This window comes from Primulina huaijiensis, chromosome 17, assembly GCF_012295235.1.
Source record: "Primulina huaijiensis isolate GDHJ02 chromosome 17, ASM1229523v2, whole genome shotgun sequence".
Classification (NCBI taxonomy): Eukaryota; Viridiplantae; Streptophyta; class Magnoliopsida; order Lamiales; family Gesneriaceae; genus Primulina; species Primulina huaijiensis.
This window is the reverse complement of record NC_133322.1, coordinates 4775486-4803185: the sequence shown is the minus strand read 5'-3', so window position 1 is coordinate 4803185 and position 27700 is coordinate 4775486. Positions and strand designations below refer to the sequence as shown.

At 33.7% G+C, this 27700-nt stretch overlaps 4 protein-coding genes across 8 annotated transcripts in view; all 4 read left to right on the top strand.

The window, feature by feature from the left end:
- The first annotated feature begins 642 nt into the window (after nt 1–642).
- LOC140962537 (bifunctional dethiobiotin synthetase/7,8-diamino-pelargonic acid aminotransferase, mitochondrial-like) lies at nt 643–5110 on the top strand. Its single transcript, XM_073421488.1, has 4 exons — nt 643–757; nt 1580–1703; nt 3691–3803; nt 4678–5110. Exons 2-4 carry the CDS (start codon nt 1620–1622, stop codon nt 4886–4888), a joined length of 408 nt encoding a protein of 135 aa, XP_073277589.1. The 5' UTR covers nt 643–757; nt 1580–1619; the 3' UTR covers nt 4889–5110.
- A 1979-nt stretch (nt 5111–7089) lies between these two features.
- Nucleotides 7090–27700, top strand: part of LOC140963003 (calmodulin-binding protein 60 D-like) — a 28221-nt gene continuing 7610 nt past the window's right edge. Inside the window, exon 1 of the mRNA XM_073422198.1 lies at nt 7090–7234. The gene's annotated coding sequence lies outside the window, so the exon portion shown is untranslated. The remainder of the gene's footprint in view (nt 7235–27700) is intronic.
- Nucleotides 7098–15051, top strand: LOC140963005 (uncharacterized). Of its 2 annotated transcripts, none has more exons than XM_073422202.1 (6): nt 7098–7234; nt 7495–7700; nt 7868–9487; nt 14481–14566; nt 14671–14722; nt 14797–15051. In XM_073422202.1, exons 2-3 carry the CDS (start codon nt 7590–7592, stop codon nt 9359–9361), a joined length of 1605 nt encoding a protein of 534 aa, XP_073278303.1. In that variant the 5' UTR covers nt 7098–7234; nt 7495–7589; the 3' UTR covers nt 9362–9487; nt 14481–14566; nt 14671–14722; nt 14797–15051. The 2 variants fall into 2 exon arrangements, with proteins under 2 accessions (XP_073278303.1, XP_073278304.1); XM_073422203.1 differs by having other exon boundaries at nt 7868–10001; nt 14551–14566.
- Nucleotides 18076–26897, top strand: LOC140962924 (bifunctional dethiobiotin synthetase/7,8-diamino-pelargonic acid aminotransferase, mitochondrial). 4 transcript variants are annotated; one of them, XM_073422023.1, is made up of 14 exons: nt 18076–18922; nt 19355–19525; nt 19830–20091; nt 20331–20411; nt 20802–20922; nt 21077–21225; nt 21472–21566; nt 22402–22517; nt 22618–22764; nt 23692–23825; nt 23909–24040; nt 24327–24461; nt 25377–25489; nt 26505–26897. In XM_073422023.1, the coding sequence occupies exons 1-14, from the start codon at nt 18129–18131 to the stop codon at nt 26713–26715; spliced, it is 2661 nt and encodes an 886-aa protein (XP_073278124.1). In that variant the 5' UTR covers nt 18076–18128; the 3' UTR covers nt 26716–26897. The 4 variants fall into 4 exon arrangements, 2 of the variants coding, with proteins under 2 accessions (XP_073278124.1, XP_073278126.1); XM_073422025.1 differs by having other exon boundaries at nt 18726–18922; nt 19332–19525; XR_012172634.1 differs by lacking the exons at nt 25377–25489; nt 26505–26897 and having other exon boundaries at nt 23909–24108; nt 24327–24459.

The following is a 27700-nucleotide window of genomic DNA, read 5'->3' as shown; positions in this document are numbered from 1 at the left end:
AGATCCATTATGCGGTCGCGCAAGCGCGGGCCTGGACCTGAGGCATGACGAAAAGGTGTCAGAGACGGTCACTAACACGAACATCGAAAAATAAGTTTTATGTAGAGCAAAATGCTACGTGGGTGAGAGCCACTTTCTGAACATGCGACGCAAAAATGTTAATCACGTGATTTTAGTGGTGGATCGAGGGTGATGTCACGACCCAAGTTTAGGCACGCACCTATGCAATTACTCATGGACTCTCTATAGAAATTACTCTGTATCTACCCTTACTTCACAAAAATGATTAACTAAGTTGTTATAGAAGTATATCATAAACCATTTAAACTTTCATTTTTTAATCACAATCATCCATCTTTCAGAAGGTGACTTATTATCGCTGTCTGACTTTCCATCCACCAATATCGATAATATAGAAGTGGACTCTTTTGAATCGAATGATGTTTTGTCTTTCTTTGAAATTGTATGATTGAGGGAAATTTTCCAAATTTTATGTAAAACGAAAAAACGAGTAGCACTCGCATTTTCTACTCGTGAAAACACAAAGTAGTGATTGAGAGGCTCGTGAATTAATAATTCAAAAAATGCGAGGACTGTTAATTTTGAAAAATAATTTTTTATTTTATTTTAAAACATTTTACTCCGTGAGGGAGACTCTTTAGACTTTAGGTCGTCCCGACTCGGGCTTCAAACCAGTGTCGCACAGAATACCATTTTTTCCTTCACAGTTTCGTCGATCGCATTCCCAGTGGCTGAGGTAAATCCCTAATTGACGATTATTTGTTTTAAATCCTTTTATTTTTTTATGCTTTGCCTTTATCAATTGTGATAAATGTCTTCATATCCTGCTTATTGATGCAAGCAAATGCTCGAACAAATCATGTGACTGTGTATCATGAAAACACACACATATATATATTTTTTGGGATTTTTCATCTATGAGGCTGGATGATTCTGTTCGGTTAATTGATTTTGATAGAATTGATTAGCTCCTCCACTGCCATTTCATGTGGTTAATGATCGTTCAACTTATGGGTTGGGTTTTATTTATTCATGCTTGAATGTGGTTAAATAAATGGCTTTTTGATGTATATTTTTTTATCTTATTTGAATTTTTTCTCGGGGTTCAAATGATGTATTCCATTGCTTCGGCAAATAATGCTAGATGTTCTAAGTCTATGCTAAACGTAGTGAAACTTCACCCAGTATAACCAGTAGATTTCCTACTAATTTTATAGATCTCATTGAACCCCATATATATGTGACATAATCTAACGGTTTAAAGTAAATGGATGTCCTTCACCAGCTGTATGATAAACAAGCTTGCAGACATCTAAGTGATTTTGATTGAAATTTTTTTCTTTCGCGGATTGAAATTAAAACCGTGCCTGCTAATTTCCGGTTCCACGCTACTAATCAAACCCGTCTTTGTTTCAGCCGTTGCATTGAGTTTCACAGATTAAACAAGTCTTTTATCATTTGAGTTTAATGATGATTTTGTGGCTGTTGAGCTTGATAGTTGTTACATAACAATGTCTTACCTAATTGGTTGATGTTGTCAAATGCTTGCACGGAATAGGTGAAAGCTGGCATTAGTTTAGTGATGGGTAAAGCGTAAGATGTGTTCTAATCTCTGTCCTGATTGTCATGGGGAAGATCCTTGTTTACTTGTGGCTATTTGGTTCTATTTCATCATTTACCAGGTAACCAAGTCTAATTTTGAGTAGCACGTCCTTTTTGTTTTATTTTTCATGACACTATTTGTTGTGGTTTTGAAGCATTATCATACTTTAAAAAGTGCTACAAGGGATGACATTTTGACATGTATTTTGTGTTCTTGGTGAGATTGAGATTTCAAAATATCTAGTTTAATTTGAGAACCTTTTCAATAAATCTTTAAAGGAAACCAATATTTTGTCTTGATAGCTCCTATATGATTGACATGAATATATTTTCTCAATCAGAGCTTGGGTTTGCTTTAAAAAAATTGGCAAGAGGGAGACAGAATTTAGATTGAGCTTGCAATTTTTTTTTGCATTTCATATCCCAGACAAAATTACGAGGAATTATTTACAGGTAACATAGAACATGCTTGTTAATGATTCTAATACTCCATTGGTTTTCGATGTGACTGCTGATTAAGAGATTTGAGCGGGTCTTAGATTTGGGACATGGAAAGAGTTCGTGAAGTTTTATTTTTGGCTGCAAATTTTGCTTAATTTATAGTAGTTTGATAAAATCATGAAAAATATTCTCTTTAAACTTTGACTCTACTTGACAAAATGATTTGCATTTATGCTTGTATTAATTATTGTTAAAAAAAATTTTTTTTATAAAATTATTGTGAAGATTTTATCGTCTAGAAAATAAAGTTAAATTGTTATACACTTTGTGAATAGCTAAGCTACATGTTATTATAAAATAATCATTTTCATAAATGTGGATATAGTTTTATTTTAACTTTATTGTAATTAATTAAATGCTTGACTAAAAATGTATTATCTGAGTGCTGTGACTGACAGTCGTAAATATATATGCTCTAATCTGATGCTCAGAAGTAATAACCTATTTTTATTCGAGGTTAATACCATGATTGTTAATCATTGAAACTTTGCATTCTATTATGGGTGCATGTCTTACAGCTTTTGGCTCTTTTGCATGGACACTCATATTCGGCACATGCCATGGGATGTATGGCTGCTGTCAAGTCCTTAAAACGGTTTAAGGACTATAACGTGAACATGAAAATTATGTGTGAAACAATGTTTCTTCAGGAGAAATGGTGATTAAAATTGCACATTTTGAACATCATTTGTATCGAAAATATCAATCATGCCTGATTTCATATCTGGCTACTTTTTCAGAGATCGTTTCTATTTTCATCTGTATGTCAGGATTATCGCGCCTGAATGGATTTAGACATGTTCTTCTATTAATGCAGTTCCGACTTTCCATGCACACCAGACAAAAATATATGTATATTTTTTATTTTCTACTCGATGGTTTTACTTCAATGTTGCGGGTCATATGGTTGTATTATGATTTTTATCTTTAGGTTTCACCTTATAAGTATATTTGCATCCCTACTTAACCTCTGTATAACACATACACCGATATGAAGTTATGAACCCAAAGATAAGTTGGTAATAATTTATCTAAAATTCGAAAACAGAACTCAACGAGAAGATTTTCATTCGAAATAGTAATATGAGTTCCTTGCAAAACTAATGACCAAACCTTCAAAAGGAAATAACCCCAAAGATTGAAAAATATCTCAACAGAATATTTTTCTTACTCCTTACCCAGCAAAGCTAGACAGCACTCTTAATTACGTTTTTCTCTTTGATTTCTATAAAGTAACATCGCATTCTACATGTCATTCAAAGGAGTAGTTGCATGTATATACTTTTATCAATGATCTGACCAACTTATTTTTTCTGATATTATTGTTCTAGAAAAGGTGAAACTGCATCTTTTTGTTTAACTTTTACTCCGAGTAATTGGCATTGATGGTGCATTGAGACACTTCATTCTGCTACATCTAGTGCTGATGATGGAAGATCATTAAGAGGAGAGAATTTTCAGTACTAGTGAAAGTGCCAAGCGAGGACCCCAAGATCTTGATGCATTGATTATTCCTGAATCTTTGTGTCAAATACCATCTCTAATGGTTTCTTCTAATGTTTTCAGTTGTGGGATGCAGAGTTAGTACTCCAGATCTCATCACATCCAGTAGTCCATCGAGTAGTGGCTCTGGGAACTCTCTGTGCCGTTGAACTTCTAGCTGAAGGCTGTAATGCTGGGTAAAAATTTCTTGACTTGCATCCTCATTCATTCTTTTACTAAGTTTCTTGAAGCTATTCAAGTTGCTGTTGTCAGCATGATCAATCAAAGAAGTTTCAGTTGGTTGTTTCTTTTCAATGTCCAGCCAAAGTATCAGTTGGTTCGAATTTGATTATCATCGGAATTTCATGGATAAGAATATGGCCAATTTCAAAAAATTAGGATTTAACTGTTTTATATAGGCATGCATATACACACATGTGCATATAAAAAAATTATGCAAATATCTTAAACATGACAAGGATTTGCAATTTATAAAATTATCACTTATAATGCATTCGGATAAAAAATTTAAATGTATCGATTACGAATTATCATTTGTTATATAGTTTATATTTATTTTTAAATGAAAACAAGTCAATAACTATTTTAAAACTTAAAATATGTAATGACATTTGGTATTGTTGAAATACGATCATCTTGTATCTGGTACAATCAAAATCTCATTGTTAATCGTGTCAGAATGTATGTGCATTTTGTCCATAGATGGACACTTCTATTTAAGTTTGTAGAAGTATCCCATTTATATTCTTGAAGTATCCAACACCATGAGCATGTGGCCAATTTAGAAGTACCATATATTATAGATTTCAGTTAAATAGTTGAGGATTCCATTGCTTCGAAGTGTGTAGAATACTTATCCTTTGCACTATGTCTTTAGTTGATGACAGATCAAACTTTTGTCAAACCCTTTTAGCAATGTGACAGCATAATAACGATAATATCTCTGATTTGAATTTATTTCTGCAACAATCTCTCATACTTCACTAGCAATTTCAGCACGAAGTATTAGTACTTATAAAATCTAAAAAGCAACTTTTGCATGGATTGCAGGTATGCATCAACTTATGCAAGCTCTCTTATCAAGAAACTCCGTGAAGACGGCATCTATATGAGGTCATTGGGTAATGTTATCTATCTTATGTGTGGCCCTTGCACATCTCCACTCATCTGCCGCCCCATTATGGAGAAAGTTTATGCCAGAATTCACGAGTTTGGCCAACAAAAGAGCACCTCGGCAACATCAGAACTTGGGATATGTTGATTTTTTCTATGTTTTTATTTGGCTTGGTGGATTGGTTGTTATCATATATTGCTGACTATAGTTGCTTATGACCCAAGCGCCTTTTAGGTTCCATGTCCCAGTAGACTCTGAAGTCCTGGAATATGTATTAACGATTTTTTATGCGTGAAATTGGCTCTATATTTCTCCTGACATTTCCTTTATCTTACTAGTCACTGAGGCGATATATTCAAGATAAGGCACCAAGATCATTTGTGAAAATCCCCACGTGTTTCGCACGAATTCATGTTATAGGCTGAATTAAGGTGCATACATCGAATACTAATAATCTAGGTAGACCGAACTGGTTGTCACTGGCTTTCTCGTGCATGTGCCATCTAAAATACTAGTGTTTACCAGTAAAATACTAATAACTATGATCACAACTACAATCAAGTTCGCCAGTTCTGGCTTCATTGGAGTGATCAGCTCTCTTCATGTTGCTGATCCTGATTTGATTTGGAAAGTTGATATAAAGATTGTATGATTGTCGTAAATCAAATTTGACACAGGTTTTTGAATGATCAGAACAGCTTAAGATAATAAATTTTATTCATTGACATCAAACTTTTTGTAATATAATCTTATGGATCAATTTTATGAAAAATATCTCCTACCCGACATAAATTAAGAAAAAATATTTCTTTTCATTCCAAAAGTGTTACATTTTTAGGTGGATAGAGTCGATTCGTCTAACAGATATAGACCCGTAAAATTGTCTCATAAAAAATATACTCGCTGATTAATATAAGAGAAAAATATCAATAACGGGAAATTGATATTTTATTTATTATAATGAGAAGTTATGAAATGAAAAATTACATATTTGAAGCTATCAAGCTAACAATGTAATACAAATATAAAAATAAAATAAATCCATGCCCATAATAATCAAATAAAACAAAAAAAAATTAAAAAAATGAACACACTTTCTCAACTGCAAAATCCATATATACTAGTAAAAGATGCACATGCGTTATATGTGTGCTTATTATTTTTAATTTGATCAAATAATACAAACAATTAACACGAAATTATTTTCAATTTAGAAGAGTTGTTCGATTTAAAAAAGAAATTTTGTTTAGATTTTTTTAATGTAAAATATGGAGTGATTTAGAGAAGTTTTTAGTAGAGTAAGAAAGGTAATCATAGAATTAAATATTTTGGTGTTCTCTAAGTTAGTTACTTTAAAGTACTAGTTACTATGCACACGCGATGCGTGTGTGTACAATCTTTTTTATTATTATCGATGGAATAAAGTGAAATTTGACAAATTATGGAGGGTCTAAATTGATATTTGAATTGTTGAAATTTAAATAAATAAAAATAAAATTGTGTGTTGAAATTAAAACGAAAAAGTAAAAAACAAGTGTGTAATATTAATATCATATAATGGTAAAATTGGGAAAAAAAAAGTTGGTGTCCTCTCTAGGTAGTTATTATCATGTACTCACACTTAATATAATAGTATATAGATAATAGTATATATAATATAAAATATTATATACATATATAAAATAAAAAAATAAGCTCTCNAGGATTTTAAGGATGAATTATAAGAAATTGATTAAAATAATTGTTTAAGTGGGATATTTTTTTTTATGATTTTTAAAATTTATTGTATTCTATAATATAGTTTTATAATTTTTTCTGGATCAATGGTAGGGATGGCAATTTCCTCTGAACCCGTTGGAGGATCCGATACCCGACCCGAATAGAAGAGGGTATGGAGGGATTTTTAGACCCGATTAAATAATTGGGTAATCGGGTATGGGGATATTCGGGTTCGGGTATGGAGGTGAGTTTGATATAATCCGACCCACACCCGATCCGAATACCCGTTTAAATCCACCGATTTTCGGAGTTTTCAATACATATAACCATAAATTTGAAAATTAAAGAAAACGATGCTTTGTATATTAAAAGAGAAGAAAATACATAAAACTTCATTAATTATATATATATATAAAGCGTGAATAATTTTTCTTATTTGTTCATTTAAATAATTTTTTAAATATTCATAACTTCATTGAAACAATTTAAATTTGAAAAAACTCAATTATTTATGATACTTGAATATTTGGGTAGAGTATGAGTATCTGATAATCCGATGGATATGGGATACGGATGAAATTCAAAGAATAAATAAAATCGTATCAAAACCAATCGCTGCAGTCGAGTACTTGGCCGCAGTTGGCCAAAAGCGAAAAGGGAACTCAAGAAGATCTCAAATTCTTCGTTTGTATTCAATTCGATTTCCTTCTTTGCGCTCTGTGCATCTCTCTACACAATCCCATACTGAACAGATACCTATCCCTATTGATAAAGGTTAAAATAAACTCTGCTCACTTGCTGTTTTACCTTGGAAGCTCTTCTGCCCATCAGGCAATCAATCGCATTAGTATTTGCGTCGTCGGACGATTTTACGCTTAATGATCTTGATTTTTTTTAGCGAAAATCGAGGGGGGTTAGTGATTCTTGGGCAAACTAAGATCTGTTCGACTTGGTTTGAACAGTTGTTGAATTGATTTTGTTTTGCGGGCATAGGGTTGATTTATTTTTGTTCTGTTCTTTGGGGCGTTTTGAAGTGAAAATGCAGACGAGGTATATGGAGAGAACTAGTTCGATGAAAGCGAGAGGAAAAAGGAGTTTGGAAGACGGTTTTGTCAAAAACCGTGGCTAAATGCCTATTTATTCGACCACTTCGAGCTTATTTTTTCACTACGATTTCTTGTCTCGCTTCTATATCAGCGTGTCTGTGTCTTCTCCGACGACCCGTCTTCCCCTTTTTGAGGTATTAAACTCGAGATTTCATATTTTGAATCTTATTATATCTTGTTCGGATTACTATTTTTTATATCGTATATCAATTAATTAATTAAGTGTTGAAAAATGTTTCAGATTTGTAGATTATGATATATAGTTTAATTTGTTTTATTGCATGTATTTATTCTTTTGTAGGATAAAATAGATAACGATAGAAATTGGATGTGTCATTGCAATCGAAAAATGGCGTCCAAACTTGTAGATAGACGCACTCATGAAGCAGAAAACTCCCTTGAAATCTCTTTGAGGGAAGCTTTCATCTCTCTTGAACCCAACCTGAGACCCCCTTTTCCTCTAACTATCCCAACTCAAAAAGAGTATGAAAATCTCAATAGAGCAATCCTTTACGGCATTTTATGCGAATCTCACCTAGCTAAAGTTCACATCAAACACTTACATGGCAAAAGTTCTGATGGATATGAGTATTTTACTGGGCTGCTCATCAAGATTGTGAATGAGATGTTTGTGAAACTTGTTGATCTTGTGCGGAAACAGTTGCTTTGGGTAACTCGGGAGATGGTTAATGTGGCGGCAGTTGGGTTTGATGGTTTGTTGGTCGCCCTTTTGAGGCAGATTGTTGGTGGGGACTTTGGCGAAGAGAATCTGTGGTTGTGCTTTGAAATGATCTGCCTATTGTCAAGCAAATGGGATTGTTTGTTAAAGGAGGAGCCATTTGTTTTGACTGGTGCTTTGTATGTGTTTCTGCGGTTATTGGCTGATCACTGTAGGGTATTGAATGTTCCAAAATTTGAGGCTTTGAGGCAAATGGAGATTGACTTTTGTGTTAAAATTTTGAGACAGGAGTTTCATTTATGTTTAAACATTGGGAGAGATCTTGTTAGGCTTTTGCAAGATTTAGTTTATGTACCTGACTTTCGAGACATATGGAAAGACTTGCTGTATAATCCAAGTGCTTTTAAAGTTGATGGATTTGTAGACATATCACAGACATATAGTGCACGAACTGCAAGCAAGTATTTTTTGCTTAGGATAACTCCAGAAATGGAATCACAGTTGAGGTTTTTGCTGACTAATGTGAAGATTGGAAGTCATAAGCGGCATCAAATTTGGTTTATGAAGAAATTTCTGGCTGTGCCTGAGAGGAAGACAGTAGTCACTGACATTCTGAGATTTATATGTTGTGCTCATCATCCATGTAATGACATAATTCAATCGGATATCATCCCAAGATGGGCTGTGATTGGTTGGTTATTGAAGTGTGGCCTGAAGAACTATGTTGAAGCAAATGTGAAGCTTGCGTTGTTCTATGATTGGCTCTTCTTTGATGAAAAGGTGGATAATATCATGAGTCTTGAACCTGCTATTTTGTTGATGGTCCATTCTCTACCTAATTACATTGATGTTACACATTCTCTTCTTGAATTTCTCTTTATATTGTTGGATAATTATGATCTTGAGAGAAAAGAGATTATACTTCGTGGAATATCGACAGCTTTTGATGTGATTGTTAGGAAATGTGTGGTCCAATCACTTGATGTGTTAACTAGTTGTGATAGGCTTTCTCCATATCTCAAGCAAAGGCTTGGTAAGGTGCTATCAGATTCTCAGGTGCGATTAAGATGGATAATGCATGAACATATCAATGTTATGGAATCCCCAGAAGAATAATAATCTTCTGGTCCCTAGCCAATGGATTGCTGCTAAACATCTGCCGCAAGTTCCTTGTGAAAGCATGCTTATAGAACAAGGAGTCCTTTAGAATCTTGGTTATCACAGGAATCTTGAGCTTGATTGGTAATTATCTTACTCCTTACTATTGATTTACAAAATTGTATTGCATTCGTTTAGCTTAGTCCAAATTATGTGTTATTATGTTCCATAGTTGGTTTGCTATATATTTACAAATTAATTGGACATGATTCAATGATAGATGGAAAATTTATTGTATTGTAATTAGACGTTATTATTATGATGATATGCTTAGTTGTGCACCGTTCGTCGTTCCATTCTTGGTTTGAGGTTATTCTCTTCTTTTATATTGTACCTTTCGTTATTTTATTTTGGTGCTTTTGGGGACACCATATAATGTGACTAGTTGATTTGAGGGCTTAGAATTTGGTTGATGACAACTTTGGTTGCACTCTATATCAGGTATAACGTGCCCGTACCAACGAATTTTGTTGTGTGAGAAACATTTTGAATGTGAAGTTGTGATGCCAATTTGAATATTGAAATTTTGTATTATGAGGTTATCTTATTCCCCATGTCCACTTGCTTCTTATATTAGTTAATCTTGTTTCTTAGGTAAGTGATAAGCCCATATCTTATAGAGATTTAGGGATTTTATTTGTGTTTATCTAGACTTTTTATCCCTAATTATGTGATTAATTGAATTAATAATTGTAGATTTGAATAAAAGAGAAAAAATGATTAAATTTGGAAATAAATTTACAAGAAAGGAAATAAAATATTATTATATTTTATTATCTTGATATTATTGAAGTCGAAGAACGGAGCTCAAGGTCTAAGAAGGTGAGGAAATTGGTGGGCCGGATAAATGGGCCTCAGGTAAAGCGGGTCTAGTTGTAAATTTGAGTCCGAAACTTTTGTACAAATAATACTACAAAATATCACGGGTTAAAATGTTATACATTTATTTATGAAAATTAATTTAACGATTTTGAAGTATTTCCAATTTCGGAATAAATTTAAATATTATTGCCAAATTTTAATTTTTCTGCCAGAAATATATTTTATCAAAAAATTTAAACCATACTTTTAAAAACTGGACCAAATCGATAACAGTTGACTCGAATTTAAAAATAATTATGTTCTCCGTTCTTCGACTTCCACCTCGCTAACCGTCCGAACTCTCGTTTCCACGCCTCCATTTGGTTCGTATGTTCTTGATAAATTTGATCAAGTCATCAAACGATGGTTTCGATGATTGCTTACATTGCCATTCTTTTCATAAGAAATGATGTTGTCGATCCCTTGGATTTCTGATAACATGTGTTTTCTTGGTAATTTGTTTCTTGAAATGGTTGATTATTTCTTTTACCGTGTGAGAAGTGAGATTCGAAGGGGAAAAAGGAAATAGCTTCATCTATCACGAAGTACGAGGAATGTTCTAAGATTCGTATAATTTGTCTACTTTTCCAATCTTAAAGTTTCCTACTTTTAGTCTGTCTATTTGTACTGTGAGCTGGTTTTGAATGAGTAAGAACTTTTGTCGCACATTACAGCTGCAGCTGATGTCTTGACTTGATCAATAACTGAGTAACTTGATTTCTCCACAAATAGTTCCCCTTGCAGAGGCTAGATTAAACCGCTTAGTTTGCTAATTAACGCATTGAATAGAAGGCCGGTTTTGTAGTAGTCGAAAACACCAAAAATAACTACCAACATTAAGGATTTAGTACTGTAAGCCTACGTTATTGTGTAGTTTAACTCAATGGTATGGACTATGTTTTTCATTTTCTCATGTGGTGGTTCTTGGGTACTTGGTTTGACTCTCTCAAAACAAAACAATTATTTGGAAGGATCAGATAGCTGAAGCACTAAAACAATGAAAAAAGGAATTACAAGAAGATAATAAATGACGTTGGGAGAACAATAACTTGAAAATATTTATTTATTTTTATCTGTAAGTATTTGAAATCACAAACAAAAAAAGTGTGAAAAGTCATACTGGGATTTTTTTTATGGCCACTATTGGTAATTTTTAACAATGTTAAATTTTATCTTATATTTGATTATTCAAACCACACATAATAATGAATAAATCTATCACTCCATTATCCTATCAACACAATCATCCTTACAGATATAAACTTTTAGGATAGCTTATAGTAATAGATATAGATACAAATTGTGGTGACTGTGTTTATGTGTTATTGATGCATGACTTATTTCTGTTCCAAATCTTGATTGGAAGGGACTCTCAATTTTTTTATGTATTTTGTTTTTCATCACATTAAGCACGCCAGTAGTTCTAAGTAAAATCTCTGTTTACTGTTTTCAGGTTAAGATTGTATATCATTGAAATGAGTTTCGGACGAGGCTTGAAATATCCTATTGAATTTCTATATTAGAGACTGAATAGTCCAGTGACTTGTGGTCATTTATATTCTACTTGTATAGCACAAGGAGGAAGTTATTTTATGACGACTTCTGAAAATTATACTTCAACTTTTTTCCATCATTCCCATCCAATCAATCATTTTGGGATCTACTTTAATCGAAATTACTCATCCGAAGTATCTGCATCGGAACAGAAGAATCTCATAAAGCAGTTGAGGGAGAAAACAAGCGCTCCCATTAAGGAAGTCAAATCTGCTCTTGTTACTTGCAACTGGGATATCGGCAAGTTCACAAATTTTCTTCTTAACTTCTAATATTGGATTTTCGAGTCAGAGGTTATTGCCTTAATAATGATCTGTGTTGGATTATTACAGAAGCTGCGCAGAAGGATTTGTGAAAAAGAGGGGTTGTTCTTGCATCAAAAAAATCTGCTCGAAATGCTTCTGAAGGTTTTCTTGCACTGGCACAGGACAAAAGGAGGGCTGTGGTTGTTGAGCTCAACTGTGAAACGGATTTTGTTGCTAGGAATGAGATTTTTCAATACTTGGTCAGCATGACATTTCTACCCTGCCTTTCCGTTTTTGTTACTATTTATTACTTTGAAAATGGTATAATAATTTAGTTGCTTTTGGCAAGTTCATTTCGCTTATAATTTCTTTCATGATTTATTCCGAGTTGTTTACCTATTTGCTAAAAATTGTGTTTGTTTAGGCCTTGTCTTTGGCAAAGTCTGCTTTGTCGCTCGAAGGTTCTAATCAGTCTGCTGTAGCAACTGCTGTTGAATCATGCTATCTAGAGGTGATAACCTATCTTTTGTTTCTAGGGAAGATGTATTATTGTTATTTTGGTAGATAATCATTGCCTCAAAATATCCATTTTTTTGAACCATCCTAAGTGTTCATCCTGTCCAATTTTGCAAATAATACTTATGAACTTGTGCCAGCTGTGATCTTGTGATTCGTCTATGGTGATAGGACTTGCATTTGTTTCCCATGCCTCATTAAAGTTTTAGTGAAGTTCCTTGTGTCTGTAATGCTTTTATTATACAGGATTTGAAACTGAATATGGATCATCCCAAGTTAAGTGGAGGGAGAACTGCTCAGAGTGCAGTTACAGAGGTGGCTGCAATGATGGGGGAGAATGTCAAACTTGGTGGTGGTTATGCAATATCTTCACCTTTGCATGGTATCATTTCCACATATCTCCACACAAGTCCCCAACCAGGTAGCAAGGAATTTCTAAATTTCATTACCACTGTTTTGCATGTGCCTTTTCATACACGTAAAGCATAATTACATGCGTATTTACAAAGTCTACGAATTGCATCGTTTTTATATTTTATAATATTTGTGGCCCTTAATGGATATACAGGAATTGGGCAAATTGCTGGAATTTTATCTCTTGAAGTAGAGGATAAGAATGCTCCATTGAGTGCTGTCGAGCATGTTGGATCAGAATTAGCAATGCATGTGGTTGCTGCAAAATCTTTGTTTCTGACGAAGGAAGATGTTTCTTCAGATTCGCTAGAAAATGAACGTGAGGTTCTGAGGTCGCAGGTACTTGCTGAATGTTTCTATGTTTATTGTGTGTACAGTTTTTAAAATCTAAAATCTGAACTACACATGCATCCATGAAAACTTGGAGACCTTTATCTTGCATATTTTGGAGCCTAATAGCCATTGGATCTATGTAAAATCCTCAATAGATGTTTGAGGTGCGTTAGTTCACAAGCTCTTCCAAGATATTTATAGGATGGAGACATCTTGGAAATACATATTAGAATTGTATTATATGGAGTAATTTCTAGTTCCAGTTGGTCATCTAATTGAGTCATACTTATTCTGTTGAATGTAAAAGGAATTGTGTGATTATTATGTTTATTCTCTGACATTATTGTATCTATGTTGTTTCCCTTGATGTGTTTCTTTGTTCTTAGATATTTAAATAAGCTTTTAGCTATGGTTAAATCTGTGTGGAGTTCATTCATAAATATGGTGGTGTATCATGTTATATTTTTTACCTATGTTGCAATAATCACTTTGTGTGAGGTCTATGCTAACTACTTGCTGCTACCTTTTTCAGGCAGAATGTACAGGGAAGTCTCAGATGGCCACAGATAAAATGGTTGAAGGCCGTCTAAGAAAGTATTTTGAGGAAGTGCCGAAGTGGTTCTTTTGGAGCAAAAGTTCATTGTAGATGACACTGTAAACATAAAGGTTTGAATCATTAGATATGAATTTTTCTCACTTCCTTCGCTCTGGCTTTTAGCTCTCGTGTCTCGATTTATTGGTTAGGCGAAATCAGAAAATTGTCAAAGAAAAATGTCTAAAAAAATCTGTGCCAGAGAAATAGTTCTTTACTCTTTAGTGATGCATTTCAATCTGGAATCTCACAGTGAAGCTGAATTGTAGCTGTATTGTTGCTGATGCTGTATGCATTTACAAGATCTGCAGAACTTGCATAAGGTAGCGATCTTAGTGTAAACAAAATAATTCTATTTTTCAATGAGTTAAAACATAATATTACGCGTTCTATATCAAGTTCATCCCTAATGATTTTGATTCAACAATGATTTAGAAGTATACTTGTTTATTTGGTGCCACTACATTATTTGTTGAATCTAGCTATTTTTGTCAAAAAAAAAAAATGTTCCCACGATGAGTTATGAACATATTTAATTGGTGCCACGCCCCACTTCCTGCAGACACTTTTGAACAATTTATCCAAGGAAGTGGGATCCACCGTGAAAATTGGGAACTTTCTCAGGTTGGAAGTTGGAGAACTTCAAAGGTGATTTCTGTCAAAATTTTATTATCAAATTTTTTGTGATTTTTATAAATATTATTATTAATTTATTGTGGTTGTCTTGCATACTGTATTTGCACTCTTTACAGGCTCCATACTTCCAAGGGAACAATACCTCTTGCTCAGGCTGCTTAAAACTAGGTAACTTGGCCCCCGCGAATAAATTTAGAATGGTATTGTTTAGCCAATGAATATTATGTGCTGTTTGCATACAGGTTACTAAGAACATGTAAACAAGGCCTTTATGTTTGTAACTAACAGTATTGGAGCAATATTTAGTTAGATCATTCGCTACAATGGTCGACTGTGAGGATCGGAATTAGTCAAGATGAGAAGCAGAAGTACAATAACATTACCCTCATCCTCTCTTCAATTTTTTTACTCGTGGTAATTGGGGCTTGAGCTTTCTTGTGGAATTCTTTTTTTCTTGCTCTAGCTTTTCCTGGAAACTGACTTGTTGGCTCTCCATCGCAAGATTTTCCCGGATAATTATTTGATACTCATTGTCTCACTGCTTTAATCGTGTTTACATTTCTGGAATGCGGTCATTGTTGATGAAATGTAGTTCTATCCAATGCATTTTGAGCCATTTTGTTTTGTGCTCATATATTGCGTTGTTTTAGTGGAGCAAAAATTTTGATCGTGGTGTTTAACATATTAATGATTTTCATTATTGTACTTGTGTTTTGTGTTTGCTGTGTTGGCTGCTCGCTTTTTACTTCATCTGCCGAGTATGGCATGCAGTATAAGGTTGTGAATCTCCAATATATTATATATATATAAAGCCAGTGTACGTCTTGGAATAAGGTATATAAATTATACACTCGGAAAAAAAAAAGCAGTGGATGTTTTGGAGTAGGACAAACATGCACGCCCGCGCACACACACATATATCAAATTGATCTTTTCAACATTCACTTTGAACATTTATGTGAGCACCGTTCAAGTGACATTTAAAATAATCCAGATATTGGTTTGAACTTTGGAGCTTGTTCGCTTAATAAAACAAAGATTCATAAAGAAAAAAGAATAAAAAAAACAAAAACAAAGATTCAGAGGATTCTTGAAGATTATTTAATTTTTTCAAAGATGATCAAATTTGATAGAAAAAAGAGGAAATAGGAATATATTATTATACTATGAACAAAACAAGATCATGGAATACCGTATAGACCATTATTACTTTATTTTAATAGTACATAAAATAATTATATTTAACAAAATATCCTACAAAATACAATTTTTGGACTTTAGAAAAAAATTGGGTGAGGATTAAGGTTGCTCGATGACACTTTTATAACGTAGTATTATAAAATCCATTAAAAATATATATATATGTATCACTTTCACTCCAAGCAAAATCGAAAAAGTAGTTATAAGGAGAGGTTCGCAACCTCGTCTTGTCAATAAAATCGGAAAAAATTATCGAATGACAGAGTTCAGAACATCAACTCAATAAAATAAAATAAAATAAAAATTATTGAGAGATCGTAGTTCACAACCCCAAATGCTCAATAAAATAAAATAAATTATCGGGTTTAGAACCACGACATCTCAATAAAATTGAAATGAGTTTATTCTAATTGTTTTTAATTATAATCCATCGTGCTTTTGGTTTTGAACTTTTTGATGACAATTACCATCATACCAATTTTATTGGTTTAGAATTTCACCATATTATTGTTATTATTTTTTTCTCTTTTTTTAAAAAAACCTTTTAGCTATTAAAACGAAGAATATTAGCTAATTTTTTGGATAAAGTTTTAAATTTACCGAGAAATAATTTACGATAAAATTAAGTTTTAATGAAATTGTTTATTTATTCTTTATCATTTATTTCTACATATATAATTGTTTGAAGTGATTATCATTAATGTCATTCTTATTAATTTGGAATTTTACGATATCATCGCTAATAATAGTATTTGTAACTCAATAATTTAAATGCATAGTTCATAAAATCATCATACCCCTTCACGTTACACCAAATTTTATAGTAAAAAATAATCCGACGATTCTTTAAGTAATTTATTTTAACGAAAAATTTACTTATTTATTTGAGATTTACACAGGTCAACTGATAACTGATAATTAAAAAATTCGTAACCAGTTTTTTCATCTGTTCACGAGGTTTTCGATTCAACTACTGGTTTGGTTTGGTCTGGTTTGATCGGGTTTTTAAAACTATAATATAAAAATACAAATAAAAATGTTTCTGGAAGGAAATTAAAATTTGATAATAACATTTATTTCTTTTTCTGAAATTGGAAAATACTACTAAATCATCAAATGATGTAAAACCCTTTTTATTGTGTTAATTTTCATAAATAATTTTATTTTATAACATTCTCCCCGAGACACGCACATTATACCATTTTTTCCTTTTACATTTTTCTCGATCGGATCCCCAATGGCTGAGGTAAATCCCTAATTGACGATGATTTGTTTCAATCGATTATTAATGGTGATCAATATTTTCATTTCCTGCTAATTGATGATGCAAACAAATGCTAGAACAAATCTTGTGACTGTGTATCATGAAAACGTTATTTTTACAACTGCTTCTGCAAATTCAAATATGAAATAAAGAATTTCAGCACTATTGATATGATTTCAGAAGAATTCGCCGCAGCCAGCAAAAACCTAAGCCATTTCCCTTACTTCGTACGGTGTTGTTTAGATGGAGGAAGACAATTGTTGGGCTTCTTGGACCTTGGTTCGGATAATAGGAAAGAAACATAATTTCTCACAAACCATAAACAGAAAGAAAGGTCATTTAACAACATAGTGAGAGCCTCCTAAGATTTTTGAAAATTTCGCAACTGACATCAGAAAATTTAACCTAACAAAACTTTATTTTTACAACAGCTTCTGCAAATTCAAGTATGAAACAAATAATTTCAACCCTATTGATATGATTTCGGAAGAATTTGTCGCAGCCAGCAAAAACCTAAGCCATTTCCCTTACTTCGTACGATGTTGTTTAGATGGAAGAAGACAATTGTTAGGCTTCTTCGTTGGGATAAAAGGTATTATAAGAAAAGCCACATTTGATAGAAACGAGGATTATTAATATTGAGCTTTGATATGAGTTTATTTTAAGCATGTTAGTACAATATAGTCCATTGGACTGTGGATTGGGTGTGTTTAATTAAAAATGTATCAAACATTGGATTAGCATTAAAAAAACACAAGACTATTGAATACATGTTACCAAACGGTGGCTAAGAGTATATGTAGGTAACCTAGAAGGTTCAAGACCTTCCCTACCCTCCTTATCATATTATATATATACCCTCCTTAGCAAATTATATATATAAATGATATCATTTTGATCTGTTAAAAAGTATACGCATATAATTCACATAAATGAAACCTTTTCAAATTAGTTTTCTGTACATGTATTTTTTTTTGTTTAAAAAAGATTTAAAAAATATAGGTTATATTTGAAATTATAAATTATTTTAAAATTTAAAATTGAATTTATTAGCATTTTATTTTAGACCGTTTTCTTCTCAAACTCCTGACACCCACTCTCGGCTCAGTCATGCCGCCTTCCATCCCTCTCTTCTCTGCTCCCCTCTGCCGCCGTGTCCTCAGATTACACCTCCACTCCGAGAACGTCCGGTTTCGACGCCTCCATTCAGTAGTAGAGTATCCTCTTACCCACCCAATTTACACCATTTGGGCTTCGAACACCTCGGTCGGCAAAACCTTAGTCTCCGCGGGACTCTCCATTTCCTTCCTGTTCTCAGCTACATCATCTCCAATTTCTAAGAAGAAATTCTTTTATCTCAAGCCAATTCAGACTGGGTTTCCGGAGGACTCGGATTCGAGCTTTGTCTATCGGAAATTCTCGGAGTTTTTTGCTTACAAGCCGCTTCCTTTCTCCGTTTTTGCGTCGAATCATGTTTTAAATGCCTCTATTCCAGCTTCGGATGCGGTTTTCGGAAAGGGGTATGTGGGTGGAAATACAGGGAATGAAAATCTTGTGGCTGGTTTAGAAAAAGAGAGAAACGTTGGGTGGAAGAATTTAAGGTGGTACGAAGAGAGGAAATTGCTAGGAAGTGATAGTACCGAAAGTGAACTACCAGTTTCTGAGGTGGTTTGCAACACAATGTATGCATGTAAAGAGGCTGTATCCCCTCATTTGGCTGCAGAGAAGGAAGGTGCAATTGTGGGTGATTCCGAGCTCTTGCTTTTGTTAAAGAGATGCTTGTGGATGGATTCAGAGAAAACATGCGAGAGTGCCGAGGAATCAGAAGTGATGTGTGTGATTGAGACTGCTGGTGGTGTAGCCAGTCCTGGACCATCTGGATCTTTTCAATGTGACATTTACCGGTGTGTGTACATTTGACCTCTCCTCCTTCAGTTTTCGATAGAATTCCTTTTCTTACGTATGCAACTGGAGCCAAGATATTTCAACTTTGTATTAGATTCTGGCTTTCTGAATTGTTTTCTTTATCTAATGAGTAACCTCGAAACTTATCAAAGCAGTTCGTGATTGCATTATTTACAAATGAGTAACGGAGAATCATGAAGTATCAAGTGAACATTGTGCTGGAAATTCTTCATCTTTCAAATATTCTGGTGTTCGTACCCCATATGAGTTGTGAACCCAATTTGGAGAAAGACACTCAAAGACCTGGTGTAAAAATGGACTGCAACTGTGTTTTTTTTCCCTTTTTTCTCTTAACATATGTATTATATATTTATATCCCAAGAATTACCTGGATCCTGTTTTGTTTAGATATTTTTGGTCTGTTGCTGCAGCCCTTTCCGGATGCCAGCTATTCTTGTTGGAGATGGAAGATTGGGTGGCATTTCTGCAACTATATCTGCTTATGAAAGTTTAAAGCTTCGAGGATATGATGTTACTGCGGTTATTTTTGAAGATCACGGTCTTGTAAACGAGGTGCCTCTGTTGTCATATTTCAGGAATAGGTAATGATCTCTTTACGTCCAGAGCTCCCTGTGACGCTTCGTGTAACTTACTGAGCCAATGCATGATCATCCATTATTCACAATCATGTGATCATCCATTATTCACAATCCTGTATTCCTGTAGCTTTTTGGTAATTTTACCTTGTAAGATTTCTTTATGTGCATTTTTAGCTCTCATTAATTTCGTTATTATTGATGATCCGCTATTTTGTGTGTGTGACCATGTGTTCTTTTGTCGTTTAACTAATTCTAATGTTATAGGTGGTACATTGAACCATAGAATTTCTTTGTGCCCTTCTTCTAGGGTGCCAGTTCTGGTTCTTCCACCTGTTCCTAAAGATATGTCAGACGACCTGATGAGCTGGTTTGATGAGTCACAGCCCATATTTATTTCTCTCAAGGAAATAATGATTTCCGATTTTATTAAGCGAACCAAGAGATTACGTGAAATGCCGAAGAAGGCGTGCGATGTTTTCTGGTGGCCATTTACTCAGCACAAGCGTATACCAGAAGGAAATGTCACAGTTATAGATTCACGCTGTGGAGAGAACTTTGCAATTCACAAGGTAGGCTTTTATGTAATTAGTTTGAAAAGGACTTTTATTCACCTTTATCAGCACAGATTCTTATTCTTAGCAGCGGCCACTCCGAGAGTTAGCCTAGAATATCACAAAGTACAATGTTCATTCCCTATGCAAAACATCATCCTTTTTTTTATCCTTGTTTGCATTCAGTGCGCTGTAATGTGCTGCTTGTAACTAATGCTTTCAAACATATTCTTAGTTTTTTATATCCATCGAATTAGGTTAAGGATTTTGATTGGATTTCTCAACAATTTGATGCTTGTGCAAGCTGGTGGACACAAGGTCCTGATCCTAACTTGCAGGTTAACCTTACTTTCTGTATATTTTTTAATTTTTGATAAGCACACTGTATATGCTGCAATTACGGAACAAATCTCCTCGATAGTTATGTGAAAATGAGGGAATATCCAAAATTAGAAATTCCGAGTTCTGATGCTTTGTGTCTGTGTGTTGGTGGGAGAGGTTGGTGCAGAATCATGGGTGATGCAGCATATGAAAAATAAGTTGATAGGATACATTTTATTTGAAAATTTCATTGTATACCCAATGTCATGATCTATCTAAGTTATCATTGGAATAATTCCAGAATGAAGTCTCTTTCTGGAAATTTCAAGAACAATCGTAATTGTGTCAAGATATTTATTGGAATTCCTGCATGTAACATTTCAACTGTTTTGCTTAGGTGGTTTCAGTTAGAACTTGCTAGAGATATGGGCTACACTGCTGCAAGATACGGACATGTTATGTTTCCAGAAAATGTATATGAGCCAGCTTTAGAATTAGCAGAGATGTTACTTGAAAGTGTGGGAAAAGGTAACTTAACTATTTGGATGCTGAATTGTGACTTTTTGCTATGGGGATATATAGGAGCGACTGTCTATATATTCGTCATTGGATATATTGATTATTTGCTTTTGGTAAAATGATATATTGATTTCTGCTAACTTTATGTTTTTGGTATTCCAAGGGTGGGCTTCTCGGGTGTATTTCTCTGATAATGGATCTACGGCTGTAGAAATTGCTCTGAAAATGGCATTTCGTAGATTCTTGACTGACAATAATCTACTTTCATGCCATGAAAGTGCTAATGTGGATGGAAGATGTATGGATCTCAAGGTGAGTCATATTGTCTCTGGATTGAAATACTGCTGCTAAATTGCTTGCATGTCTCTCTTTATCTCTCTCCCGGATCTGTTTGCAATTCTTTGTCTTTGGCTATCCATGCCTTGGAAAAATCTGTTTATTTTTTTAGTTTGTTTCTTTGGACGGGAATATTTCCTCCAAAAGTTCTTTATTTGTTAGGATTTTTTTTGTTAATCATCATTTAAGGATTAACACGGAGTTACTGATTCTTGGAATCAGGTTTTAGCTCTTAGAGGATCTTATCATGGTGATACATTAGGTGCTATGGAAGCTCAGGCACCTTCCCATTATACTGGCTTTCTCCAGCAACCCTGGTATGCTTGTTTTCCAGCACAAACTTGTCCTGTGTTAACANTTTTTTTTTTTTTTTTTTTTTTTTTTTGGCAATTGCATTTACATTGTATATTTTGCTTTTAGCAATATGTCTTTGAATCCATAACTGCACACTGCACTTCCATCCGTAAGTTTGTTTTATTTTAAATAGTTAATTGAAAATTTCGCCTCTGGGTTGTCATCTTGATTTAATTTATACTGAAGAGACTAGAGCTATCTTATGAGCTTTTGGTTGCTCCACCACGTGATTCAAGAAATCAACACAATTTCATTGCAATCACCTTTTTTGGGCCTTACCTGTGCCAGCGCCAGTTAATAACGATTAACCCTTTTGGAAGACATTCCTTAGTTATTATTATCGTCTTATTTTCTTATTTTCTGTATTTAACTCATGCTAGTCAGGCGAAGTATACTACCTTCCTATATCTTTTGCTTATGCACAAAACAACATTATATTTGGGGAATGGGGTTACCTGGGAATCAAGAATTTTATTTTTAAGCTGTCCATATCATATTATTTCTGTTCTCCAGAATGTTTTCTCCACTTTGCTTTTGTGTTTGTCCTTATCTGAGTGATAAATGCCCTTGAAGTGGTTATTTATTTATTTTTAAAAAATATATATGGAGATTCATTACATTTTCGTTCAAGGTGGTATCGTGATATGATGCCTTAATTTCGGCAGTTTGATCTTAATGAATATATCGTTAGGCCAGTAATGTGATGCAATTTTTGACCATTTGCAATCCTTGTCCCTATTTTTCAAGCCTCAAGGAACTAGAAACTGGGTGCAATATGGTGTAACAGTTGATTTACAGGTACAGTGGAAGAGGTGTCTTTCTAGATCCTCCTACAGTTTCAATCTATTGTGGAATTTGGAAAGTTTGTCTTCCTGAGAAGATGCAAATTCTGAACATAGGACAAGAATGTGTATGTAAGTGAAGCATTTCTTTCTTATCACCAATGTATTTGGTGAACTGAGTTTCATTGTACCATATTTTCTCCTTCTAGCAAATGGTTGTACTCCTTTGTAGCATTCAGTTCACACGATGAAATATTTAAGATCAACCGAGATGGTTCAAGTCTGGCTGGCCTCTACAGTTCATTTATATCACAAGAGTTGCCAGTGCTTTTAGATTCTAATGGGCTTTCCCACATTGGAGCATTGGTTGTTGAGCCAGGTAAGAAGACTATGTATTTTTGTTCTCAGACTTTTAGTCTCCAAAGTTTCATCAAGTTCTTTGATCTCTTTATCGCCTGCAAGTTTTGAAAAGGTGTGCCACGTCTCAGTGTAATGGATGTAGGCCTTCCTGTCCAAACGAAATACCCCTGTATCATGTTACGAGCTCTTTTCATTGCATTCCTACTATGGGATAGTTTAAGTTTCAATCTTCATGGTATGCGACTAAGTCAATTTTGGTATCTTATATCAGATCCTCTTCAGTTTTGGTTTTTAATATATCAATCAATTTTCGTCTTCTCCATTTTCTTTTTCATCTAAGGCTAAAGGAAGTGACCAAATCAATTTTGATCATCTTATATTTAAATCAACAATTGATTGTAGTCTCTATCTTTATATTTCTACCGTATATACACTTTTCAACAAATGTATATGAATACAGATAGATTCTTTTAAACAAAACAATTAATGAGGAGAAATCTTAATTTATAGTAGTTTGATAAAATCATGAAAAATATTCTCTGTAAACAAAATGATTTGCATTTATGCTTGTCTTAATTATTGTTCAAATTTTTTTAAAAAAATTATTCTGAAGATTTTATCATCTAGAAAATAAAGTTAAATTGTTATACACTTTGTGAATAGCTAAGCTGCATGTTATTATAAAATAATCATTTTCATTAATGTGGATATAGTTTTATTTTCACTTTATTGTAATTAATTAAATGCTTGATTAAAAATGTATTATCAGAGTGCTGTGACTGACAGTTGTAAATATATATGCTCTAATCTGATGCTCAGAAGTAATAACCTATTTTTATTCGAGGTTAATACCATGTTTGTTAATCATTGAAACTTTGCATTCTATTTTGGGTGCATGTCTTATAAGACACTGGGAAATGTCTCATTCTGTTGCATTGAATTACAGTGGTACAAGGTGCTGGTGGAATGCAAATGATTGATCCACTATATCAGCGGATACTTGTTAGAGAATGCAAAAATCGGAAAATCCCAGTTATTTTCGATGAGGTCTTTACAGGATTCTGGCGTCTTGGTAGAGAAGTATGTTGACTGCATTTCTTTCAATTTGTGCATCCTTACCTTTTTTGCTAGAAATTAACTAATTTGGTGATAGTTTCATTTAGTCTGCTGCTGAAATGCTCTGCTGTCAGCCGGATATTTCTTGTTTTGCGAAGCTCATGACTGGTGGCATCATACCCTTGGCTGCTACATTAGCATCAGATGCTGTTTTTGAAGCATTTACTGGAGATTCAAAGGTCATTATGGTTTAATTGGAGAACATATATGGTGTGATCCTGCCTGTTCAGATTTATAAATTCTGAATGTTGGTACTGCTGCCAATTCATGACTCTCACAGAATCTCTATGATTTGATTTTTTTAGTTGTTTAAAAGCTAATGATTGTCACATTAACACGAATTACTGGACTAATTTTGAGAAGCTATCTCTTTTGTTAATTATTCACATGTATGCTTACTTGTACTTTTTGCAAGGACTGGAATATTTTCTGCAAGGCTAATGTGTTTTTTTCTTTTTATTACAGCTCTTGGCTCTTTTGCATGGACACTCATATTCGGCACATGCCATGGGATGTATGGCTGCTGTTAAGTCCTTAAAATGGTTTAAGGACTATAACGTGAACATGAAAATTATGTGTGAAACAAGGTTTCTTCAGGAGGTATGATGGTTAAAATTGCACATTTTGAACATCATTTGTATCGAAAATATCAATCATGCCTGATTTCATATCTGGCTACTTTTTCAGAGATCGTTTTTATTTTCATCTGTATGTCAGGATTATCGCGTCTGAATGGATTTAGATATGTTCTTCTATTAATGCAGTTCCGACTTTCCATGCACACCAGACAAAAATATATGTATATTTTTTATTTTCTACTCGAATGGTTTTACTTCAATGTTGCGGGTCATATGGTCGTATTATGATTTTTATCTTTACGTTTCACCTTATAAGTATTTTTGCATCCCTACTTAACCTCTGTTTAACACATACACTGATATGAAGTTATGAACCCAAAGATATGTCGGTAACAATTTATCTAAAATTCGAAAAACGGAACTCAACGAGAAGGTTTTCATTCGAAATAATAATAACAGTTCCTTGCAAATCTAATGACCAAACCTTCAAAAGGAAACAACCCCAAAGATTGAAAAATATCCCAACAGAATATTTTTCTTACTCCTTACCTAGCAAAGCTAGACAGCACTCTTAATTACGTTTTTCTCTTTGATCTCTATAAAGTAACATCACATTCTACATGTCATTCAAAGGAGTAGTTGAATGTAAATACTTTTATCAATGATCTGACCAACTTATTTTTTCTGATATTATTGTTCTAGAAAAGGTGAAACTGCATCTTTTTGTTTAACTTTTACTCCGAGTAATTGGCATTGATGGTGCATTGAGAGACTTCATTCTGCTACATCTAGTGCTGATGATGGAAGATCATTAAGAGGAGAGAATTTTCAGTACTAGTGAAAGTGCCAAGCGAGGACCCCAAGATCTTGATGCATTGATTATTCCTGAATCTTGGCGTCAAATACCATCTCTAATGGTTTCTTCTAATGTTTTCAGTTGTGGGATGCAGAGTTAGTACTCCAGATCTCATCACATCCAGTAGTCCATCGAGTAGTGGCTCTGGGAACTCTCTGTGCCGTTGAACTTCTAGCTGAAGGCTGTAATGCTGGGTAAAAATTTCTTGACTTGCATCCTCATTCATTCTTTTACTAAGTTTCTTGAAGCTATTCAAGTTGCTGTTGTCAGCATGATCAATCAAAGAGGTTTCAGTTGGTTGTTTCTTTTCAGTGTCCAGCCTAAGTATCAGTTGGTTCGAATTTGATTATCATCGAAAATGCATGGATAAGAATATGGCCAATTTCAAAAAATTAGGATTTAACTGTTTTATATAGGCATGCATATACACACATGTGCATATAAAAAAATTATGCAAATATCTTAAACATGACAAGGATTTGCAATTTATAAAATTATCACATTATAATGCATTCAGATTTAAAACTTAAATATATCAATTAAGAATTATCATTTGTTATATAGTTTATATTTATTTTTAAATGAAAACAAGTCAATAACTATTTTAAAACTTAAAATATGTAATGACATTTGGTATTGTTGAAATACGATCATCTTGTATCTGGTACAATCAAAATTTCATTGTTAATCGTGTCAGAATGTATGTGCATTTTGTCCATAAATGGACACTTCTATTTAAGTTTGTAGAAGTATCCCATTTATATTCTTGAAGTATCCAACACCATGAGCATGTGGCCAATTTAGAAGTACCATATATTATAGATTTCAATTAAATAATTGAGGATTCCATTGCTTCAAAGTGTGTAGAATACTTATCCTTTGCACTATGTCTTTAGTTGATGACATATCAAACTTAGAAGTACCATATATTATAGATTTCAATTAAATAATTGAGGATTCCATTGCTTCAAAGTGTGTAGAATACTTATCCTTTGCACTATGTCTTTAGTTGATGACATATCAAACTTTTGTCAAACCCTTTTAGCAATGAAACTTTTGTCAAACCCTTTTAGCAATGTGACAGCATAATAACGATAATGTCTCTGATTTGGATTTATTTCTGCAACAATCTCTCACACTGAAACTAGCAATTTCAGCACGAAGTATTAGTACTTATAAAATCTAAAGCAACTTTTGCATGGATTGCAGGTATGCTTCAACTTATGCAAGCTCTCTTATCAAGAAACTCCGTGAAGACGGCATCTATATGAGGCCATTGGGTAATGTTATCTATCTTATGTGTGGCCCTTGCACATCTCCATTCATCTGCCGCCCCATTCTGGAGAAAGTTTATGCCAGAATTCATGAGTTTGGCCAACAAAAGAGCGCCTCGGCAACATCAGAACTTGGGATATGTTGATTTTCTCTATGTTTTTATTTGACTTGGTGGATTGGGTTGTTATCGTATATTGCTGACTATAGTTGCTTATGACCAAAGCGCCTTTTAGGTTCAATGTCCCAGTCGACTCTGAAGTCCTGGAATATGTATTGATGATTTTTTATGCGTGAAATCGGCTCTATATTTCACCTGCATTTCCTTTATCTTACTAGTCACTGAGGCGATATTCAAGGTAAGGCACCAAGATCATTTGTGAAAAGCCCCACATGTTCCACACGAATTCATGTTATAGGCTGGATTAAGGTGCATGCACTGAATACTGATAATCTACGTAGTCCGAACGGGCTCAAAAGCCCCGCCCCACATGTTCCACACGAATTCATGTTATAGGCTGGATTAAGGTGCATGCACTGAATACGGATAATCTACGTAGTCCGAACGGGCTGTCTCGTGCATGTGCCATCTAAAATACCAGTGTTTACTAGTAAAATACTAATAACTATGATCACAACTACGATCAAGTTCACAAGTTCTGGCTTCATCGGTGTAATCAGCTCTCTTCATGTGGCTCAACGCTTGATCTCCACTAATTTTTTTTATTCTATTTATCATCATTATAATAATAATAAGTTATTTCATGACAATTTTTATCTGGATTTTTTCAACTAATCATACCAAGTACAGTAATAAAAAATGAAATCCTGATTTGATTTGGAAAGTTGATATAAATATTGTATAATAGTAGTAAATCAAATTTAACACGGGTTTTTGAATGATCATTTTTGGTTTTAAATAGTTTAAGATAATAAATTTTATTTATTGACATAAAAACTCTTGTGAGATAGTCTTATGGATTAATTTTATAAGAAATATTTTTTTTATACAACTTAAATTAAGAAAAAATATTTCTTTTTATTCCAAAGTGTTACATTTTTATGAAAAGTGTGGATCGAGTCGATCCGTTTTATAGATATAAATTCGTGAGATCATTCATAAGAAAATTACT

What these genes read in the sequence shown, in the direction of transcription:
- LOC140962537 (XM_073421488.1), top strand. Translation starts at nt 1,620, where the DNA reads ATGTGTTCTAATCTCTGTCCTGATTGTCATGGGGAAGATCCTTGTTTA. An exon ending in TCTATTTCATCATTTACCAG is followed by an intron (nt 1,704 to 3,690) that starts GTAACCAAGTCT and finishes TAATGTTTTCAG; the next exon opens with TTGTGGGATGCAGAGTTAGT. An exon ending in GCTGAAGGCTGTAATGCTGG is followed by an intron (nt 3,804 to 4,677) that starts GTAAAAATTTCT and finishes CATGGATTGCAG; the next exon opens with GTATGCATCAACTTATGCAA.
- LOC140963005 (XM_073422202.1), top strand. Translation starts at nt 7,590, where the DNA reads ATGCCTATTTATTCGACCACTTCGAGCTTATTTTTTCACTACGATTTC. An exon ending in CCCGTCTTCCCCTTTTTGAG is followed by an intron (nt 7,701 to 7,867) that starts GTATTAAACTCG and finishes ATTCTTTTGTAG; the next exon opens with GATAAAATAGATAACGATAG.
- LOC140962924 (XM_073422023.1), top strand. Translation starts at nt 18,129, where the DNA reads ATGCCGCCTTCCATCCCTCTCTTCTCTGCTCCCCTCTGCCGCCGTGTC. An exon ending in AGAACTTTGCAATTCACAAG is followed by an intron (nt 20,092 to 20,330) that starts GTAGGCTTTTAT and finishes CCATCGAATTAG; the next exon opens with GTTAAGGATTTTGATTGGAT. An exon ending in AAACAAGGTTTCTTCAGGAG is followed by an intron (nt 24,462 to 25,376) that starts GTATGATGGTTA and finishes TAATGTTTTCAG; the next exon opens with TTGTGGGATGCAGAGTTAGT.